This window comes from Carassius gibelio, chromosome A17, assembly GCF_023724105.1.
Source record: "Carassius gibelio isolate Cgi1373 ecotype wild population from Czech Republic chromosome A17, carGib1.2-hapl.c, whole genome shotgun sequence".
NCBI lineage: Eukaryota > Metazoa > Chordata > Actinopteri > Cypriniformes > Cyprinidae > Carassius > Carassius gibelio.
Window position 1 is genome coordinate 14,302,271 of NC_068387.1, and position 20,132 is coordinate 14,322,402.

The 20,132-nt window shown below is 37.3% G+C and overlaps 1 protein-coding gene across 2 annotated transcripts in view; it reads right to left on the minus strand.

The window, feature by feature from the left end:
• Window positions 1-258: 258 nt before the first annotated feature.
• Window positions 259-20,132, minus strand: part of LOC128031425 (serine/threonine-protein kinase D1) — a 33,692-nt gene continuing 13,818 nt past the window's right edge. The window contains exons 2-19 of one of the 2 annotated variants that reach the window (XM_052619680.1): window positions 18,224-18,362; window positions 13,146-13,277; window positions 12,906-13,066; window positions 12,618-12,641; window positions 11,212-11,419; window positions 10,191-10,268; window positions 9,456-9,654; window positions 8,507-8,630; window positions 8,303-8,380; window positions 7,831-8,116; window positions 6,722-6,774; window positions 6,257-6,329; window positions 5,937-6,043; window positions 5,544-5,705; window positions 5,253-5,351; window positions 4,318-4,585; window positions 2,376-2,461; window positions 259-1,249 (exon numbers count right to left, since the gene is read on the minus strand). In XM_052619680.1, coding sequence (XP_052475640.1) covers window positions 1,031-1,249; window positions 2,376-2,461; window positions 4,318-4,585; window positions 5,253-5,351; window positions 5,544-5,705; window positions 5,937-6,043; window positions 6,257-6,329; window positions 6,722-6,774; window positions 7,831-8,116; window positions 8,303-8,380; window positions 8,507-8,630; window positions 9,456-9,654; window positions 10,191-10,268; window positions 11,212-11,419; window positions 12,618-12,641; window positions 12,906-13,066; window positions 13,146-13,277; window positions 18,224-18,362 — 2,496 coding nt within the window. In that variant the 3' untranslated portion in view covers window positions 259-1,030. The remainder of the gene's footprint in view (window positions 1,250-2,375; window positions 2,462-4,317; window positions 4,586-5,252; window positions 5,352-5,543; window positions 5,706-5,936; window positions 6,044-6,256; window positions 6,330-6,721; window positions 6,775-7,830; window positions 8,117-8,302; window positions 8,381-8,506; window positions 8,631-9,455; window positions 9,655-10,190; window positions 10,269-11,211; window positions 11,420-12,617; window positions 12,642-12,905; window positions 13,067-13,145; window positions 13,278-18,223; window positions 18,363-20,132) is intronic. The other variant, XM_052619681.1, reaches the window with a different exon arrangement.

Consider the following 20,132-nt stretch of genomic DNA (forward strand, 5'->3'; position numbering starts at 1 on the left):
CCTGCAGCGTGCCGAAAACACTAGCCCACAGTATACAGTATGATCCTTTTTCAAGCACTATGGCTTCATCACTCACCTTTGTGCTCTTATCTTCCAAACTGCCATTCTGTGACTTGCACTCATTCCAGCCCATGATTATATAACTAAAGATATATTTTGTTAACATTTAATAGCCATTTGGACAGAATTGCTGATATCAGTGTCACACATCTTATCTTCACTTAAAGGGAGCACTGAAAGAAGCACACTGAAAATCTGTCATGAGCACATAATTCTTTATGCATACACAACCAGCTGTTATTCCAACATCTCTGAAGAAAGCAAAGAAAAAAACATCTCCAGTCCACAGGCAGTGTTGCTTTGTTGTCTTGCACTTGCACAGAACACTAACATAACCAACCCCCGAAGTACCACACACACACACACACACACACACACACACACACACATTCATAAGCACATACAAAACCACAAAAGCTATAAATGCTCTCTGCTATACATTAGTTAAATTATCGTTGATGCAACAAGTTACCACAAAATCTTTGTGGTGGTATTTCTTAGCAGAATAATTTTGTTAATAAAAGACTTAATTTATAATGTGTTTAATATATATTATGACTTCTTTTGTGAGTTATACAAACAAATACTGCTGATACAGTGTTTTCAACTGTGTCATGCCAGTTAATTCCAAAAATAATACTAATACTAATACATTTATTTCTCAGGTTAAACTCCAAAGTCCTTAAGAACAAAAGGAGCTTTTAAGTAATGTTTGTTCATAGTAGTTGAAGTGTTAGTTGTTGTTAGATTTTATGTGTTGTTTTTGTATGTATGGATAAATTGGCTTTTGTGGCTTAGGCACTCTGTGTATAGTGAAATTTGTGCTTGTTCTGTAGTGTAGTGTTAAATGGAATTGTGCAGTACTTTTTTAGAAATTGTCAAGGCATTTACAGTTGGCTAAAGTGGTGATTTCGCAGTATACAGTTGGCTTGAGTTCCGTTGTTGTCCCCTTAAAGGGGTAGGCAGCAATTTACAGAACACTGACTCTGTCGCTGAGCATGCCTATCACAAGCTCGTCAGGCTCCGCCTCTTCACGGACATCGGCATGAGGGTTGATTAAGTGGGCTGGGTACTGAAGGCCATTTTGTTCTGCAAAATGCTCCCAGCGCAAATCATCACTTTCGTGGGTGATATATCGCTCCTGCATTTTACACTCCAGAGTCCGCAGGTCCAGCCACATCTGGTAGTCCTGTCATAAAGATTTATCTTTAGGGATCCACAATATTTCACACCATTAAAAAAATAAGTAAATAAAACACTATGTATTTATATCCACCTTTTTTAATAAAAGAAAAACAACAAGTGCACTTGCAGATAAATTGGTCACTTTCATCACTGTTTTTAACACACAAAGTGCATTTTTAAAAAGTGCACTTTGTTGTAATGTCAAACTAAAAGTATTACTTAAATTACATTTTAAATTTTAGTTTCAATCTATTTTCATGCTCTGAAAAGTTATATTAGTATTATGATGATGAACATATTAAAGCAAATGTAAAGTACTTGATTATAATTTTAACTGTAGTGTGTTATTTAATATATTTTAAATAGCAATGTAAATTACAAATGTGCAGTTACAAATTTACTGGAATACTTGACATGCAAGTTTCAGTAGAAATGACATTATTAGTATATTTTATTTTACCATAAATGCTTGTCAGTGCATTCAATGATACACTTTAATCATATTTCAAAGACAATTGAAGTAATTATGAAATTGCATATCAAGATGTACTTAAGTCCTACTAATGTAGCACTCTAATGTTTCGCTTATTGCATTTAAATTAATTCTGAACAATATTATCATGCAATTAAGTATCTGAAAACATTACATTCAGTTCCCTGTTGTGTGTATATTTATTTACACGTTAATTTTACTTTCAAAAGTTTGTTTAAAAATGTAAAGGCAGGGTAGAAATGGCAGAAATTAATGGGAAAAGTTAGACGGGCAGAAGCAAAGAGGTTGTGACATGAAAAAAAATTAGAGAACATAAACAACAACATATTTTTCTAATTATAAATAAATGGCATATATATCTATAAACTTCTTTTGCAAGTTTCCTACTAAATGCAGATACCTATCACATGCTCATCTATGCATGGTAGACATAATCAATTATGATCCCCTTTGACTAACATTGAACATTATTCTTGCCTTGTTAATATTTTCTAACACAGACGGGGGGTAACTGCGCCCCTATTCAAGTTGCCTACTGTGACTGTTGGGGAAAACAGAACGTTTTTTGTCTGCATATCATAGTTTTTTTTTTTGTTTTTTTTTTACACATGGTGTATAAAAGTTGTTATCTTCTAACCTGTAACCATGGATGGCTGAGAGACTTGTCCACACTGTAGCGCTTCCTCATTTTGACTTGCAGCAGGTTATTAATGAGGTCAATTGCTGTAATAACAAAACAGGTTGTCAGTGGCCAGGCTGTGGTGGAAAACCTGAAAGATTTTGTGCCCAGAGGAATAATGAGCAAAACCAACATCCTGTTAACATTATTTCAGGGGTCACAAATTTCAGACACTCCAAAGTTTCTTAACCTTGAGGCCTCCGTGCTTTAGTCTAAGGGATCGTTTGGCATTATTCACATGAATGGGTCGTAACAAAAATTGAGCACGCTCTCACCAATCTCTTTCTTTAACCTTTGCTCCCTCTTCTCTTCATCTTTTCTTTTCCCTTTCCTCCTCTTTCACGTCTCTCTCTCTCCCACATCTACACGGCTTACCATCAGTTTAGTAGACGGGTAGTCATTTAATGTTACTATGCATTTTTGAAAAACAAATAAAACAAAAGAATTGTAAAATAAATGTAGAAAAAAATGTACATTTTGAAAAAATAAAAAATTTTATATTCTGTAACATTTTGTTAAAATTATTTCAAGAATTTATTCTATTATACCTAAAAATATTTTTACAAATATAAGTTCTGTGTATTTACCATTACACATGCATTTGAATGCATTGCAGTAAAAAAATAAATAATCTAACCTAATTCGTTCTGAAACTTGGCAACCTGTTTTTTGAAGAAAATACTCTTTGTTATGGCTCTTAAATATTTTCACTTAACAGTAAAAAGGAAACAATTTAAATAAAATTGTTTTAAAAACAAAGTAATTGCTAAAATAGCCATACTTGATACCGACCAAACTATATAAATAAATAAAAATCCTTGTGAATAATTTGTTCCAACTGCCTGTGTTCTTAAGTAAATAAAGTGTGGTCTTTGGTTCTCTTGTTATTTTAATGAGGAAGAAGGAGGGCATTAGTGAATAAACAGGGTCAAAGGTGAGGGCATCAAAAAGGTAATGAGATGAAGGTCAATACGATTGCATATGACTTAAATGCAAATATTACCGATCCTAGACCTTAGCCTTTACTTTACATTAATACTGATCATATCTTCCTAGATCATGAACCATGAGCCAAACAGAAATGATTTGGGTGAGTTGAGGTCATCTATACAGTCACATGGCGGCGATAATTAGTACAACTGAAGCTTTAGTAGAAACATCAAACTGAAGCATGACTTCAAAATAGAGTTTAACGTCACATAGCTAGTTTGATATCAGTAGCAGGCTGGCTAGAAATAAGATTTCTTGTGCAATGAGATCATATTCATTCATACATGAGCTAAGTGAATTCATAAAAACTAGTCTAATAAGATTATTTGTATACAGCTGGCCTTGTGAGGTCGGATTGGCAAAAAAGCTCTGCTTACATTTTGAGGATTAACACACATATTGCACTCTAAATTGTTTCCAGCTTAGAGAGGTTAATACAGCTAGCTTCTGACATGGTTTAAATAGTTATCTCAGTATTTCTAAAACCTTTCCAATCTATTTACTGCTGAATCTGATTTGGAGACCACGATTTGTTGTTAAAGGGACAGTTCGCCTAAAAATACAAATTCATTCACCTCAGCAAGACATGTATGGCTTTCTTTCTTCTGTGGAACACAAGAGACAAAAATTTTTTTTTAAATGATCAACTGATTTTGTCTAGAGTATATAATTAAAGTCAAAGTGGTGCAGAACAACATTGGACTCTAATGTCTTTCATTGTTTTACAAAAAACACAGAGATGCTTTTCAGGATAAATTATTGTGTTTGCCACAGTAAAACAGAAACTTACACAGGTTTGGAATGGCACGAGGGTTTCGAGTGAACAGTCCCTTTAAACACAACTTAACCTTCTTCATTCCACATTCATTGATGGTTGTGCCACATACTATCCATTCTCCCCAGAACTTACCCTCTGGAGTCACTGTTTTCCAGGGGTTTGGTGGGTACATGAAAGCAGCGTTCTGGATTTGGTCGTGAATGTCTTCATCCTCATTAAACGGGAAGGTTCCACTGAGACTGACATAGACGATGACACCAACCGACCACATGTCCAGCGAACGGTTGTAGCCCTTGTTGCGAAGCACTTCCGGGGCGAGGTATGCCGGGGTGCCCACCACCGAACGCCTAAAAGACTTCTCACCAATAATACGTGCAAAACCGAAATCACACAGCTTCACCTGTAAGACGAACCAAAGAATAATGCGCTTTACCATAAGCAGACACCGGAAGGAATTGGCTATTTTACTTGACTAGGACTGAGATGCACAAAAGACCAAAAAGAAAAACATCCTTTTGTTCTCGCGCTAGCTTTTAACACCACAGACGCCATAATGATCAGTTGTCACAGTCTGAACGAAAGTCAAGTGAAATTATCACCCAGTTGGATCTCCTGCTGATCTACACTTTCCACCTTTAAATATTTGTGCACAGCAACAAGCACCCGAGGACACCAGAACCAAGCTCCGATGCTGACAGCTTTAGTTCTACTTCCACTTTTGCTAAATATTTGTAAATGACACACAGTGATTTGTTTAGGATTCTTCCAAAATGTTTGCCTGCGCTCAAACAGTGAGTCATCTTTCCGCTTGAGAGCCTCCAGAGACGAGCTCGTGCAGTAGACAGAAGAAACAATGGGAGGATAATTTAGAAATCTTTCATTAGAATGTAGAGACACACACAACCCCGTGCCTCGAACACGCCACGAGAAACGCCATAATTACCATCTTTTATTCTTGCCAATTTACAAAAACAGATCCATTTATGTTAATTTCGGTGTGGCCTCGCTCCATTCAGATATTTCCTTTCTTTTGTTGTCGCTTCTCGTTCCGTTCGGATTTTACTCACTTGTGGAAAAGAGTCAGCGGAGGCTAACAAAACATTCTCAGGTTTGAGGTCACAGTGAACAATGTTTTTGAAGTGCAGGTGGCGGAGAGCGACGAGAATCTAGGAAAAGAGTGGAGCAGCGTTATTATTATAATACGCGGTATAAAACATTGTAAATAAAAATGCAACAGCAAAGGTCCAGCTTTAGCATTTATTTTTGCTTTAAATATTTATATGGGATTGTGTGTACTGATTCTGCCGTTGTTGCGTTAGAGTCAAGAGTGTGCGAAACACAGTGTCTATGAGACGAACCTGCGTAACGAGGAACTTGGTGATGCGTTCTGGCAGCCTCCCCTTCTCACTTGACAGTATCATCTCCAGCATGTCGCCATGGAGCTTTTCCATGACAACAAAGACACGCTCTGGTGTCTCAAACATGCACTCAAGGTTGACAATGCCGGGATGGTGGAGGTTCTACATAAGACAGATACAACACTTATATTTATTATTTAAAATCCTAAATTGTCAATATTGTAATATTGACGTTTAATCTAAATCGTCTTTCTGGACAAACATTTAATGTATTCTAATTCATAAATCCATACCTATCTGTGTGTGTGTGTGTGTGTGTGTGTGTGTTACATCTATATTTGTCCATTACATATAGCCGTGTTTTTCTTGTGTGTGTGCCATCTGTGTATTTACCTGGAGAATGGCAACTTCATTACGCAGTTGACTTTCCTGTTTGGTAGGAAATCGCAGTTTATCTATGATCTTGATGGCAACATCTCTGCCTGTTTTCCTGTGTTTTCCTGTGTTATATCAGAAAGGATGATCTATATTGTAGAGTCTGTATTTTTGTCCTCCGTTTATTGGATGTGAAGTATGGTTATATGTAAATGTCTATTTACTGTAAATATTACAATGTTTAAATATTACAATGAATTACACATTCATTTTACCACATACAAAAATAAATAAATAAATACAGAAATTAAAGAAAATTAAATAGACTGGTACATTACCTCCATAGACAATGCCAAATTGCCCAGAGCCAAGTACTTCATCAGGGAAAATCTGATACACTGTGCTAATATCCTGTAAGAAAAACAGAAACTAAATGTAAGCGTATGTGCAAAAATGGGCTGTTCCCAAAGCTCAGAAGCACTGCTTGGTGCATCAGCTTTCTTCTGATCAAACCTTTTTGTTTTGTAACGTAACAATGTATGAATTCAGACCAGTAGCCTAAAGAGCTATTTCCACATCTCACTAGGACTGTGTCAGAAAGACTCGAGTAACCATGGCAACACCATGGCCAAGCAGGTAATCAAAATAATCTCCAATAGAGGCACTGTGTGTTTATTTCACACTAGAACTCAAGGTTGCAGGTATAGGCAAGCCGACAGGAACACTGAGCTCTTACACATGAAAACAAAGCATGATGCAGAAGGTATATGAGACATACGTCTCAAATATAAGAAAAAGCTTACCACATTCTCCTGAATCTGGGAGTTGGATACAGAGATGCTAATGGACACCTCTTCTGTTGGTATAAGAAAATTGCATGACAATCTATATCGCATTACAAGAGTTTCTCAAAATCACCTCAAAGAAAATTCAAAAGCAAATTAAAAATGTCACCTGCACAATACTGCTTTGAGGAGGCCCACCAGTTTAAATTAAATTAAAACTATAGAAAAATGTTATTAATTAAAATAAAGCTGAAAAATGAAATATGAGTAAAACTTACACAATTAGAAATGCTGCCTTTGCAGATAACTGAAATAAAATAAGTTGAAGTTGAAGAACTAAAATAACTATAACTAAAATAATAAAAATGACAAAAAAGTCCATAGAACAATTAATACACTTACATTTAAAAACTGAAAATATGAAAATAAAATCTAATTCAAAATATGATTAAATGCCATAATAGTATATAATTAATACTGAAATAGCACTGGGGTTGTCAAGTACACCTTTTTACTGTTAGAATAATATATATCATTGCAAGTACCTATAAATAATTGTATTTTTGTCAAGTTGATCATCATAAACACGTTTAAGGTGCTAATTTTTCTTACTGAGTATAATAAATGGCCATATATAATGTATTCTCCAAAATGTCTGGATGTGATTTTATAGTTTATCATTTATCACAAAAGCATGTGTCCAGACACTTCCCTATTACAATTTGCCAAAAGCAGTATATGAAAAAAATATATCTCAATATATTACTACAATAAACATAGTAGGTGTAAAATGGTCTGCTGTAAAGTGTAAAGAGTTTTTCTAAGAATTGCTGTACAGCTGATATTGAATGAATGATGCATTTATATACTATATATGTATTTATATATTGCATGTCTCATGGCAATGCCAGCATGCTGGAAGTAAATTGCATTCATGCTACACACCTGCATATGTATAGAATATACTTGGATTATGATCAACAAGGTATTTATTAAATGCAGCACATATTTGCACACAATGTAATATTAAAACTGTGCTGCATGTCTGTATTTGTTGTGTTTTCCCCCCAGAAACATTCTAAGGGTCTTCTCATGAGCCTCTAAATGTTTCACCATGAAGTTCATACTGTGGTGGCTGTGATGGCCGCCGTGAGATATGCCCTTGGCGATGACGGGCATAAGTGAATGCTGGATGGCCATCTCCCACATGCGGGCCACGTCCTGTCCCACGCCGCTAATAAGCACGTTGCTTCCGTAGCCCGGTGTTCCCCTGTCAGCTCGAGCCAGGTTTTCTCCCACATAGTACACTAGAGATGCTGTAGCAATCTCAAAGCAATGTGGGTTGGCACCCTCAGGCAGAAGGTTGAATGTTTTCGCTGGTTCCAGAGACAGTACCTCAGACAGAGGTATTTCCTGTTGGAAAAGGTTAAGAGGTCTTATCTGAAAGCTGAAACCTCAATGATATTGCAGAGACATGCGCGTGGATCTGATGTGTGCAGTGATGCATGAAACCCGTCAAGACACACTATCGACATAATCAAAGAAAATGCTGAAAGCCCTCTAGATAGTGTCAGACTTAGTTTTTTGACTTGAAGTTACCTTATAGTATTTGCTCCCAGTGTCATTCTGGAACAGGGTGATACACTTGCTGTCAAGTCGCCAGTAATGTCTCTTACGCTAGGGTGAAAAAATAAATAAAAATAATAAAACCTTACAAGAAATCATCATGTACAGTGTGAAAGGTTCACTTGGCAATTCATCTATAAATTCCTAATGTTTATAATGGAAACCCAGTGCACTTACCAATGTGTCTTTGCTGGTGAAATGCACAAGCCAGCCTTCTTTCATAACATTGCTGCTTTTCCTCTTGGTGTGTTTGACAGACTGAACCACCCGCATAAGTGGGATGTTGTTGCTGGTGGAAGGGCTTACAAACAGGGTGACATGTCAAAACCTTCTAGAACATGTCAGCAGCAGGTCAAAAACTATTTCATAGCATTAGAATACTCATGCTGTTTAGTTCCTTTTTTATTTTGTACTTGTCCTCAAACAGACAAACATCGACAACTGGTTTTAACTCAAATTGTTGAATAGAACACAGCGAGACTGGTAGTAAATTCTTATTGTTGTTATATTTTTCCTGTTTGAGAATTTATTTTATGCATTGTCCTTAATGTTGAGTATTTTAATTTAATGTCTGTTATGCTGTAATAGTTACACTACCATTGGGGTCAGGAAAAAAATAAAGAAATTAACACTTTTATTGAGCAAGGAAGCATTCAATTGATCAAAAGTGACAGTAAAGACATTTAGAATAGATTTCTGTTTTAAATGCTGTTTTAGCATACATTTCTATTCATCAAAGAATCCTGGGTTGAAGAAAAAAAGGTTTCCATAGAAATATTAACCAGCACATCTGTTTTCATGCATTTTAAACTGTAATAATATTTTACAGCATTACAGTTTTCACTGTAGTTCTGATCAAATAAAAGCAATCTTGCTGAGCCTAAGAGACTTCTTTTAAAATAATTTATGAAGATTTATGAAACTCACTAATCCTAAACTTTCAAACAGTAGTAGAAGAACAGTAGTATTTGCAGTCATTTATTTCTTTATTTTGCATTCAATAGTTTTTCTATGCAATCACTGACTGTCACTGAGACAAGTGGGTGATGATGCAGTTTTTGACAAACGACAACTATTTGTGATGTTGGTTTTGTTTACAATGCTTCGAGAAGTGATGAGGAGCTACCTGATGATTCTGTTGGATTCATCTGGGTCTTGGTCTTGGAAATCGACAAGCTCACCATGCCCAGCTTCCAAAAGAGCAGCCGAGTCGCCAACCAGAGACTCTTCCATGTCATCGATAAGTGGACTATGTCTGTCCCCGTCATGGTCATCACAACCCTCTTCCATGACCACATCTGAATCAGGACCAGGACTCAACAGATCTATGAGCCATGATAAGAAAAGCATTGGAACGAACAGGAAAGCAAACCAAGACAAAGTAAGTCACGTGATGCATAATGTGTGTAAAAAAAAAAAGCAGTCAGTTTAACACCACCAACCACAGAAAGCAGAACTTAAAAATGAGCAGTTTCAAATTTCCATTCAGAAAAGTACTGTTAATAATATATAATATAAATAGGGAATATTATAAAAGGGTCGCCACTGCAGGTATATCATTATGCTCTTAAGGTTTTGCATCAGATTTTATGCTTAGTGTTAATGTACAGAAAGAAATTCCATTTTTATTGCTCTGGTATTATAACAAAGCATTTTTTTGCTGAGCTATTATTTGTGATATAAACAAACAGATTTAGTCGTACAACATTACCCCAGTTTTGTCTTCTGAGCAGATTTTGCTACCAATGAAGTATGAAGTTCACAACACGTTAAAGGTTCAGTTGGATAAATATTGTTGTTTTTGTCATCAAATTGCAGTGCTGATCATTGAATTGCATGGAGACGCTAAAGTTAGACTTGCCTCCGTTTCTTGACACCTCTCCGAGGCAGTTGTTTGGCACTTTGGGTGCACATCGTTTATGGCAGTTGAATTTACAATCTGAGACAGTGTGAGGGAAAAGAGAGTAGATAAGAATGACAGAGAGACAGAGAGAGGGAGAATGAGTTTACTACCAATCTGGCACATAAACATATGAGTTCCTGTTGTGCTGGTGGCTGACAGACCTAAACCTTGCACACTGAACGCATGAACATTAAACCTGTTTGGGTTCTCAGAAGCACAAATAGTTATAGAAATAGTCATATTTTTGTAAACTTCTAATTTGCTTAACCAATTGCTCCAATGGCAAAAGAAAAAAAAATCCATGATAACTTTTTATAACCTTACAAAAAAGGAAAACGTTTTTGAGAGATTCATTACATTGGTCAGGAGAGAGAAAGATGTTCAGTCTGACATCACTCTCTCAGCTGGTGCATTAGAAACACTAATGCTGCAGTGTTAACTAGTTTTCTGTAATTTAATGCCAAGGTAATATAACACAAATATAGTGTTATAAATGTACAATATATTTTCAAATATATATAAATGAAAAAAAAAAACTTATCATGTAAATAACTATAGAAATGTGTCATCATAGTCTATTTCAACCAAGATTTTTTATATCACCAGCATGCATTAAAACATGAACAGAGCGTCATATCTGCTGGAGAAATTATAGTGAAAATTATATTAAACACATTTGTGTACTTGTGTAATTAGATTGAATGGATATTGTGAATAAACTGCAATGGTTTCTGGACAAATTAAAGATTCACAGCAATTAGTAATCATTGTCCAATAGCGGCTCAGATGAGTTAATACAGTATTATTACAGAGAATCAGAATTACACAGAAACATCAGGATCAGAGGGGATTTAGACCAGACACATTATTATATGAAGCAACAAGATACTAAAACAATTACTGTATGACAATAAAGAGTCTTATTTTCCAGAGGATCATTCTACAACCGTAGCTTGAATTATTAAGGATAAGTTCATACCTTTGCACTGTAGTCCCTGACGGAACAGACCCTTGAGGAGCTTCTTGCAGTGCTGGCAAACGGTGGGGCGCGTGTAGGAATGAATGACAAATGTGTGTGGCACCTTCACTTTAGACAGCAGGATCTTGTCTAACTCGATTGGCCGACCTATATAGGACTGAGAGTTGGAGCGGCCTCGTCCAGGAAAAAAGTCTGATGGAGTTTTTTGCTGTGAACGAATAATGTAGTGTATCAAGGGCTATGTCACAGGTTTAACAGTGTTCTCAGTACATTGGTATTTTTAATACATGTCAGGTGAGGGCAAACTGTTGAATTATACTGTGTTAATTATAATGTTGTTTGTCCATTTTATTCTATATTTTGTGCACTTTTGTACATACTCTTTCAAGAATTGTTATAGATTTCATAATTGTTTTACTGTGTGAATTTTTGCTAAACAGCTTAATATATAACTCGTTGTTCAATGGCAGGTTCAACTGTGACAACTATATAGTGTGACAACTAGGGCCTGTTGTCATAAAAACAAATATATAATTTTTAATTTGTTTAAAAAAATAATATTTTTTTGTTCAATATATTTTAGCTAAGTCTTTAAGGTATGCATATATACAGAAATTATCTTCCAAAAATAAACCCACCCTGAGTACATTTTTGCAAATAACTATGTTAAATAACTATTATCAAAAGCAACTCAAAAGTATAAATTTCTCACAGGAGCTCACGGATACTAACCCGAGCCAAGTCAGCTCCACACCGCTCTCGATTAGGTGAACAAAAAAACACAAGGGCTCTACGAGGTTCATGCTGAGGGAGATTGTTGTATGCTGAGCTTTGATGAATTTGCATCAACTCAGAACAACAACTTTCTCATCAAGCTGATCTTTAATGTGCTGCTGATTGGCAAAGATGCAGATGTCTTACCACCTGTAGTGAATAGATCTGACATCACGCAGGTGTGCATAATCAACTATTCAATGTGCTCTAAAGAAAGACAATGATCAATAGCTTCCTGTTGCCATGTTGTGCACTTCACCGAAGGACTTAAGTAGATCCACATGGAAAGTAAGGCATTGTACAGCTAAACTACAGATGCAGTTCATTTGCTGTAACCTGTCTAGGTGTAGGGAACAGATTAGAGAACAGTTAACAGATGTTTGATTCTGCTGTCAACAGCCGATTAACAGTTTTCTTCAAACAAACTCTACTTGTGCGTAACAACACTTCTAGTGTCAGGTTCAAATTGAAGTAAATAACTCTTTATCTGACTTTATGAAATGAAGCTTCAAAACAAAAGATCAAACAGATTTAATTTTTTCATTTTTTTCTTATCGCATACAACAGGGGGTGTGTGACAGACAAAAAAAATCACAAGGTGGTTAGTTAAAGCTAAATTAGTTTGTGCCTACCTCCATGCTAGGACTGACAGGAGACTGGGCAGGAATGCAAGGATGTATGTGGGGAGATGCAGAGAGAGACAGAGAGAGAATGAGTATTGTTAATAAACAGGACAAGCATGCAGAACTAGCATAGGGTGAACAAATAGGGGTCAGAATTATGACCAGAGATTATTATCAGCTAACTGTTGTATTTGTAAGATTCATATAATTTGATATATATTTGAGTATTCTATGTTGTAACTGAGAAAGAAGGGAGAATTTGATGCAGTATGGTGTGGATTTAACCATCAAACTCACCAGTAAAGCTTCATCAGAGGTGCTGGGAGACGGTTCAGCAGAAACAGAGCGAGTGTTGGTCTGGCCGGTAAGGGACACGTTAGATAGTCGTCGTTTACGGATGCCGCTGCAGTTGTTTGGGATTTTAAAGGCACACCGTTTGTGGTAATTCAGCCCACAGCCTAGCATAAAGATAGTGACAAAAAACCATCACATGGTGGTCTGTTTCTACCCCTAATGTAAAGCTGTTTAGACATTTACCTTCACACTTCAGCCCCTGCCTCACTAAACCCCACAGCATCTCTCCACAGTGATCACAGAACGCTGGAGCTCGATATGAGTGAACGAACAGGGCGTGAGGTCTGATCTGAAAATCCTCTTCTGTAGCTGAAGCTGAATGTTTGAAACAAGACACACAAAAGCAAAATGTACCTTTCTTATATATTTCGTTCCAAAGTAACTTCCAGTAGACCAATACAGTGTATTTCTCCTGAGATCAACACTCAGGTGTTATGTGCATCAGTCCGTGATCAAGTACCTTTCCATGTAATATGTTATAGGTCACAATTCGGTTGAGAGAAAATATATTAGCTTATTAGCTTGTTTTCATTTGCCACAATCACTGTAAATAATTCACTACTTTTGTTTTGGAGTGGATGTTGTCATTTTTCCAATGTCAATGGCAATCATTTAATATGTTTTCCTAAGTTGCCATACCTTTAAAAAGCCAATTCCTTAATGTCATCCAGGAAGTGAAATCAGCACTTCAGCACATTATATACTTTCAGAACAAAAAGTAGAAAAGTTGTAACTAGGGCTTTATCCTAAGGTACAAAAGCTAAAAAGTACATATTTGTACCTTATTTACCCCTAAATATCGGGACATGAAAGGTACATATCCGTACCTTTTAAATTGTTGTGCCTTTTTGTCTGAGAGTGTAACAATGGATTTGATGAAATCTGTGATGTGTTGTGGTATTAGCTGGTTTGTCACAGTTTAATTTTTATTTTATAAAATTATACAAAATCAAAAAATAGTTAGGAAACTGTTTAAAAATTAACTTAAGATTAAATTAGGTTGGAACATGTAAGCTAACACTCAATTCTAATATTAGCTCTTTATTTCCACCCTGTAAAGGACCCAGCTAATAAGCAAATAGTCAAGCTATAATTAATAAAGTGCCTAAGCTTTACCACAGCATATTTCTGTGTTGTACACTTTCATAGAAATATGTCCTAGCATTATCATTTTTTACTGAATAACAGGAATGACCCCTCTGTCTTGCTATAGAGCACAATAATAGTAGAGTAAATATTTTTTTAAATAATTATTTATGGGAAGTAACATGATTTGTGGAAAAAGAAATGCTGAAAGAATCTTTAAATGGGGGGTGAAATGCTCGTTTTCACTCAATATCCTGTTAATCTTGAGTACCTATAGAGTAGTACTGCATCCTTCATAACTCCAAAAAGTCTTTAGTTTTATTATATTCATAAGAGAAAGATAGTCTGTACCGATTTTTCCCGGAAAAACACGACCAGCTGGAGGCGTGACGTGTGGGCGGAGCTAAAGAATCACGAGCGCCAGGAGTCTTTTGCGTTGAGAGCATTTGGAAGTTGTGACAATACGGTGAGGAAAAAAAAACCATCATCCAAAACAAACTATGGTTAACAGTCAGATTCAGCTGTTTATTTATGATCCAGAATCAGATCCCGAGGCTGAAACTGAACGAGAGCAGCAGCAGCAACGACTCGCTCCGAGCGGGGCTCGAACCCGGGTCTCCGATGGGAGGCGGACGGACTAACAAGGAGGCAGAGATATTTTAAGCAGTTTTACTCACCGCCTGCGGTTCCAACACACGATCGTGACACTTTTTCGTTGGGATTGCATCATCCTTAAGAAATAAACGATAAGCAAATCCGTCGTCAAACTGGGCCTTGTTTGTAAAACAAGCATCTTCGAAATGCAGGGAACAAACAAAAACACTTGCACAACTCCATTGATGCTCTGTAAAAATCAACTCCTTCCACTGGTCCCTTAATGCTGTTTTTTTTTTTTTTGGTAATCTGTGCAGGGTTGTCTTGCCCTGGCAACCAAAAACACACTTCTTTTGTGACTTTTCGCGACGCTCTCGCTCTGATCAGTGAATGAATGTCTGTGCTCAGCCTCTCAGTGCTCTGCTATACGGGAGCGCGCGCTCTTCCGGCAGACGTGCCCTAGGACCCATATAAGGAAATTCCGCTCCATCTAACGTCACACAGAGCCATACTCGAAAAAAAAACTTTCCGAAACTTGTGACAAACCGGAAGGAGTATTATGGGAACAAAAATACTCCTTCAAACGTACAACTTAATTTTTGAAACTTTGTCCATGTTTAGCATGGGAATCCAACTCTTTAACAGTGTAAAAAACTCAGTATGCATGAAATAGCATTTCACCCCCCCCCCCCCTTTAAAAAGAGGTTCAAGACACATAAGTAACATACTTATTCAAAATACACGTTACCCCCAATATCATGTGTGCTTTAACTCCAAATAGTACTATCCTTTGACTTAGTTTAATAGTTACATAATAACTTTGATATTCTACCAAACTCAAAATGGTAAATCTTTTGTCTCTTAATATGTGATCGTTTCTGGGTTTCTCATTAGCTGCTCATATCCATGACTCACTTTAACAAACACAATTATACCTCACAATAACAACATTAACATTGATCAAATGACCTCAGATTTGATCTTTTTCATTATCCTCAGCTAACTGTCCTGACACTTGCAATTAACATGATTTGTGCTTTTTATGTGAAGATGCTTTGGTAAAACTGCATCTGCTAAAACCATCAATGTAAATCCTTGGCAATTCATTAAAGGAAATGCAATACCTGATGAGAGATGTCAAGTTTTGACAACCTTAAACTCTGAAACATCTGTTATTTGTGCGTAATTGTGGTTGTTCAAGTACAGTGAGTCATGGATCATAGATCAACTTAAAATCATAATTAGTTGTTTTCCCATAACAACTCACATAAATAACCAAATTTTTTGTTTGCATTATTTGGACTTTCTGCTTCATGAGGGAATTTGCTTCGCTCCTAATCCCAGCAGCACTGAGTAAACATGTCATGATTAAAAAGGCAAACAAATGTTGCTGAGGGAGTTATATCTTTATTTTATGAACCGTCCTCTTTTGAGCTCCCACAAGGCATGTGTATCTTTGGGGTACAGATGGATGAGAGGGTGGGCCAAATCCAAACTATCAATGGCCAGTCTGGCACGCTTTTCCCGTCTCCACAGGACTGCCACAAGGCCTGGGCAGCAGGCTCTCTGGCCTTGCCTAATTCTAATCAGATGGGCAGACCGTGTGTCTGTCAGGGTTAATGGGCTAGAGATGGTGGTCCCTTTAGAAGGGCCTGTGGTAAGGCACTAATTAATTAAGGACTCATTTTGAGGGTCCAAGAGCGTTAAAATACAACAAAGAAGCCGATTAAGAGCTGCATAACATCTCTGTATCACTTATTTCACTATTTATTTCACGTGACCTCTAAATATAAGACTCTGTGCAGCACAGCATAATCTTATAGAACAGAAAGAAATCCAGAGATAGATTTTTAATTGCCATCCAAACTCTTCCAAACAAACCCAGCTTTATTTATATTTGCAAATTGTACTATGAAAGGGAAGCTTTTGGGGTGGTTGGAGTGTTTTGATTGGCTCTTGTTGGCTGCATGTTGACAGGACCAATAGCGGCTGAGTGGCGAGCGCAGCGGGAGAACTGTCTGCCTCAACTCACGCATGTTTCCTCCTCTCCAACATGGCTTCCCCTAGTACACTGAAGTAGAATACATTCTGATTAGCCATTCTGCAGCTAAATTACCTCAATTCATTCAAATTATTGTTTTGCCTTTTGTTTAAAGGCCAAGATATGTTTGCAAGTTGAACTACCTGTACACTGTAATTAAATGCTTCAGGGAAATGAGTATGATGCTGAAAAGGCATCCTGAGTTGACTTAATGCAAATACTTGTTTCTCCTGTAATTTGTTTCCTTGCTGCTGGTGGAAATTGGACGTTTTCTGGCCCAACACACTCTGGCCTGTGAAAGGGAAATCATTGTTTGGCACACTAAAGTTTATGCATACTTTATCAATATTCACATACAGTTTTTGCATCTTCATGCACTTTCTCAGTTGCAATTATGTTGATCTAGGCACAGCCAAACTTCCTGTCAGCGTGCTTCACTGAAGCCAACCCATGGTTGCTCTAAATTTATCCAGCAGAAAATATACTTCAAACAGACTTTAACTGAGTAGAGACCCAGCAGAGAAAGCGTAGGTCATATTTTCATGCTGCTCTTTTTAATTACTGCAGGAGATACTGTCAAAGTGATAATCCGAGAGATCAGCATTTATTGGCCCGCTCGTTTCGCCTTTTTTCAGATTCAGGCCAATTACAAAAAAAAAAAACAATTTTTGCTATACAAACAAATTTTCTTCTAATGCTATCAAAGAATCAATTTAGCTTTAAAAGTGCAGTAAAATAATACGTTTACTAAATTAGTAAAGGAAAACTATGAGCTGGACCACTGATTTGCTTTTTTGTCAAATTATACCTTTTGAGAAAAGTGACGAGACAATGGGTCTCTAAGGGGGTGTCAGAATTAATAACCATTGACCTTACTTTTGTGACAGTTGTTAAACTCTTCTGTGTTACTTTTGAAAGCAGCTGTCAAGTGTGTCATTGAGAAGTGTTACTCTGGGCTCCCAAAGGCTCGTCTATAAGAATGTGTGCATCTTGGGTGTGTTAATCACCTGATTCATCTTGTCACAGGCATGCACATGTACAGAGAAACACACCAGACTTGGTAGAGAGGCTGGGGGCAGAGGAGGTGTCAGTCCCCACTTTTCCTCGTCAGAATAGGCTTTACTCAATTACCTGACATAGCACAGGGAGGAGAGGGGGAGGAAGGGAGGGGAAGGCCTGCCAAGTGTTTGTAGAAACACTTTAGCAGTGTCAAATGCGATACCTCCATCACTTCCTTTAGCAAAGCAACTCCGGTTTTCACACCGGGTGTTGCATCAAAACTTGGATGCACATCAACTTTTCCAGAGTGGGAAATGGAGGGACTAAGAGACAAATAACAGTCAGAAATGGCACAGGAATCGCACGTTGGTGTGTGGCAGACTGCGGAAACTTTGGCGGGTATTGCAGCAAAGTCACAGTGTCTTGTCTAACCGATCTATAAAACAATGTACTATGCCACAAATGAGAAGACGATAGATCTACATCTGCGCCTAGGGGCATGACTACATGCTGAGCAAGAACTATTGAACACGCCACTTACCTGACAGGACGACTTCCACCAGGTCCCCTTCCATAATTTCCGCCGCGCACCTCACCAACTGCAGAATGTTCTCCGAGTTTGGATCATGACGGAAAAGAAGAATCTTGTCATACATCCCATAGAAGCCACATTCTGGGAACTGTGACAGAAGAAAAAGTATGTCTGTCAGGTATTTTTACAGAGTAAAGGCTACACTGAGTGGGTGGTGTGTAGTTTATGATGGTTAGCTTACATAAATTGCTCGATGCCAGACGTATAATGCGTCTAAAAGCCCTGCCCACATATTCAAATTACAGACAACATTTTTCATACCTGAAGCTTTTCATTCAGCTATTAAAAAGTACTCAGAAACCACATTATGATGCTCATGGGACTAACCTGACTGACAAAAACAGATTTACAGCATTAAATGCTTTTCTTTCTTTCTTTCTTTTCTCTCTCTCTGACTGCTCCTAAACAGTTTTACGAACAGCAGCCTCACAATCAATTCAATGTCAAAAGAAGAGAGCAACATATTGACTGACCCGTGTAGACCGCTGGGGAAATGGCTCACTAGCCTCATTCCCTATTGATCCCTGCTGGGTTGAGTTGCAGCAACACTGCAGAGAAGGCCTGCATGTAATGTCAATTCAAACCTACACAATTCGCAAAGGGAACTCACATCTAAGCTATTTGGCTTTTATTACACCACAAACAAAAAGATCCCAAATAAAAACTATTCTGGCTGTCACAATCAACTTGTATTTAGACTTTGCATTCGCACTGACGTTTCTCTAAAAGTTCACACATGCACAATGTGCTGGTAGAAACTGTGTTGGGTATAAGCTTTTGAAAAGGCACACAGAAAGACAATATTATAAAGTATTCATCACATATAATATAATACAATATAACATGATATACCCATCACCCTTCAGAGGAAAAGCAATTGAGAGATATTATACAATATAAATTATATTTAGCACTTTTGAATAGTATTTCGTTTTATTCTTCTTGTCATTCCAATTAAACGTCCTGGGTGTGGCATATTCGTTTCAAATTCCAAATCCCAAATTTAAAGTCAGTCGGCTCTCAAATGCTACGTTATGTTCAACCTTTTCCTCATTTAATTTTTTTCACACTTCATAATTGCTTTTCTGGTTTTGCAGCCATGCAGCTGAAAGCATGTATGTGCCTGATGTTCCTGCATGCATTTAAACATACAAAGATTCAGGAAGCTGCTTCGAATGAGATTTCTGAAGAGGCATCTACAGAGAGCAAAGTATGGCATGGCACTGAAAAGGAAGTGAAAGAACGAGGAGCAAATCCAATTTCTAAATAGAGACACCGAACGGCAGTGACTAACATTGAGAAAGAAACTGCAAAATTACAAAACAGCTCCATCCAAGCTTTCTGGATGCTAACAGACTGTGAAAGCATATGATGATTATCAGGCTAAAGGTTAACAGACTAAACACTAATCATTCGCCTTGTTCCCAATCCAGTCGAACTACGCTGTAACATTTATTCATTATTCCAAATGTACTTTTTTAGAGAGTCTCTAAAGAGTATCTGATCGCCACTAATGTTTCAAGCTTGCTTCTAACCAGCGCACTCGTTGGGAGAAAATAGCGATGACTCTATCATTGTTTAGCAACCAGGCAGCGGTGCTCACCTCCGAACGCCCACACAAGATGTACACTGCACCAAAATGTGTTGTAAGCATATCATTTACTAAGTCAGTAGACTCAATACAAAAGCATCACACCGCAAGCACGCTTTCCAAACCAATGCATAGAACTTAGATTCAAGCCCCACACATAAAATATCCTCCAGTATTTTCAAGACATTATGGCATTTATTAGATTCAATTTGACACCACTTGTGGAATGGAGTATGTGTTTTCACATTTTCTTTATGCGGTGTAATT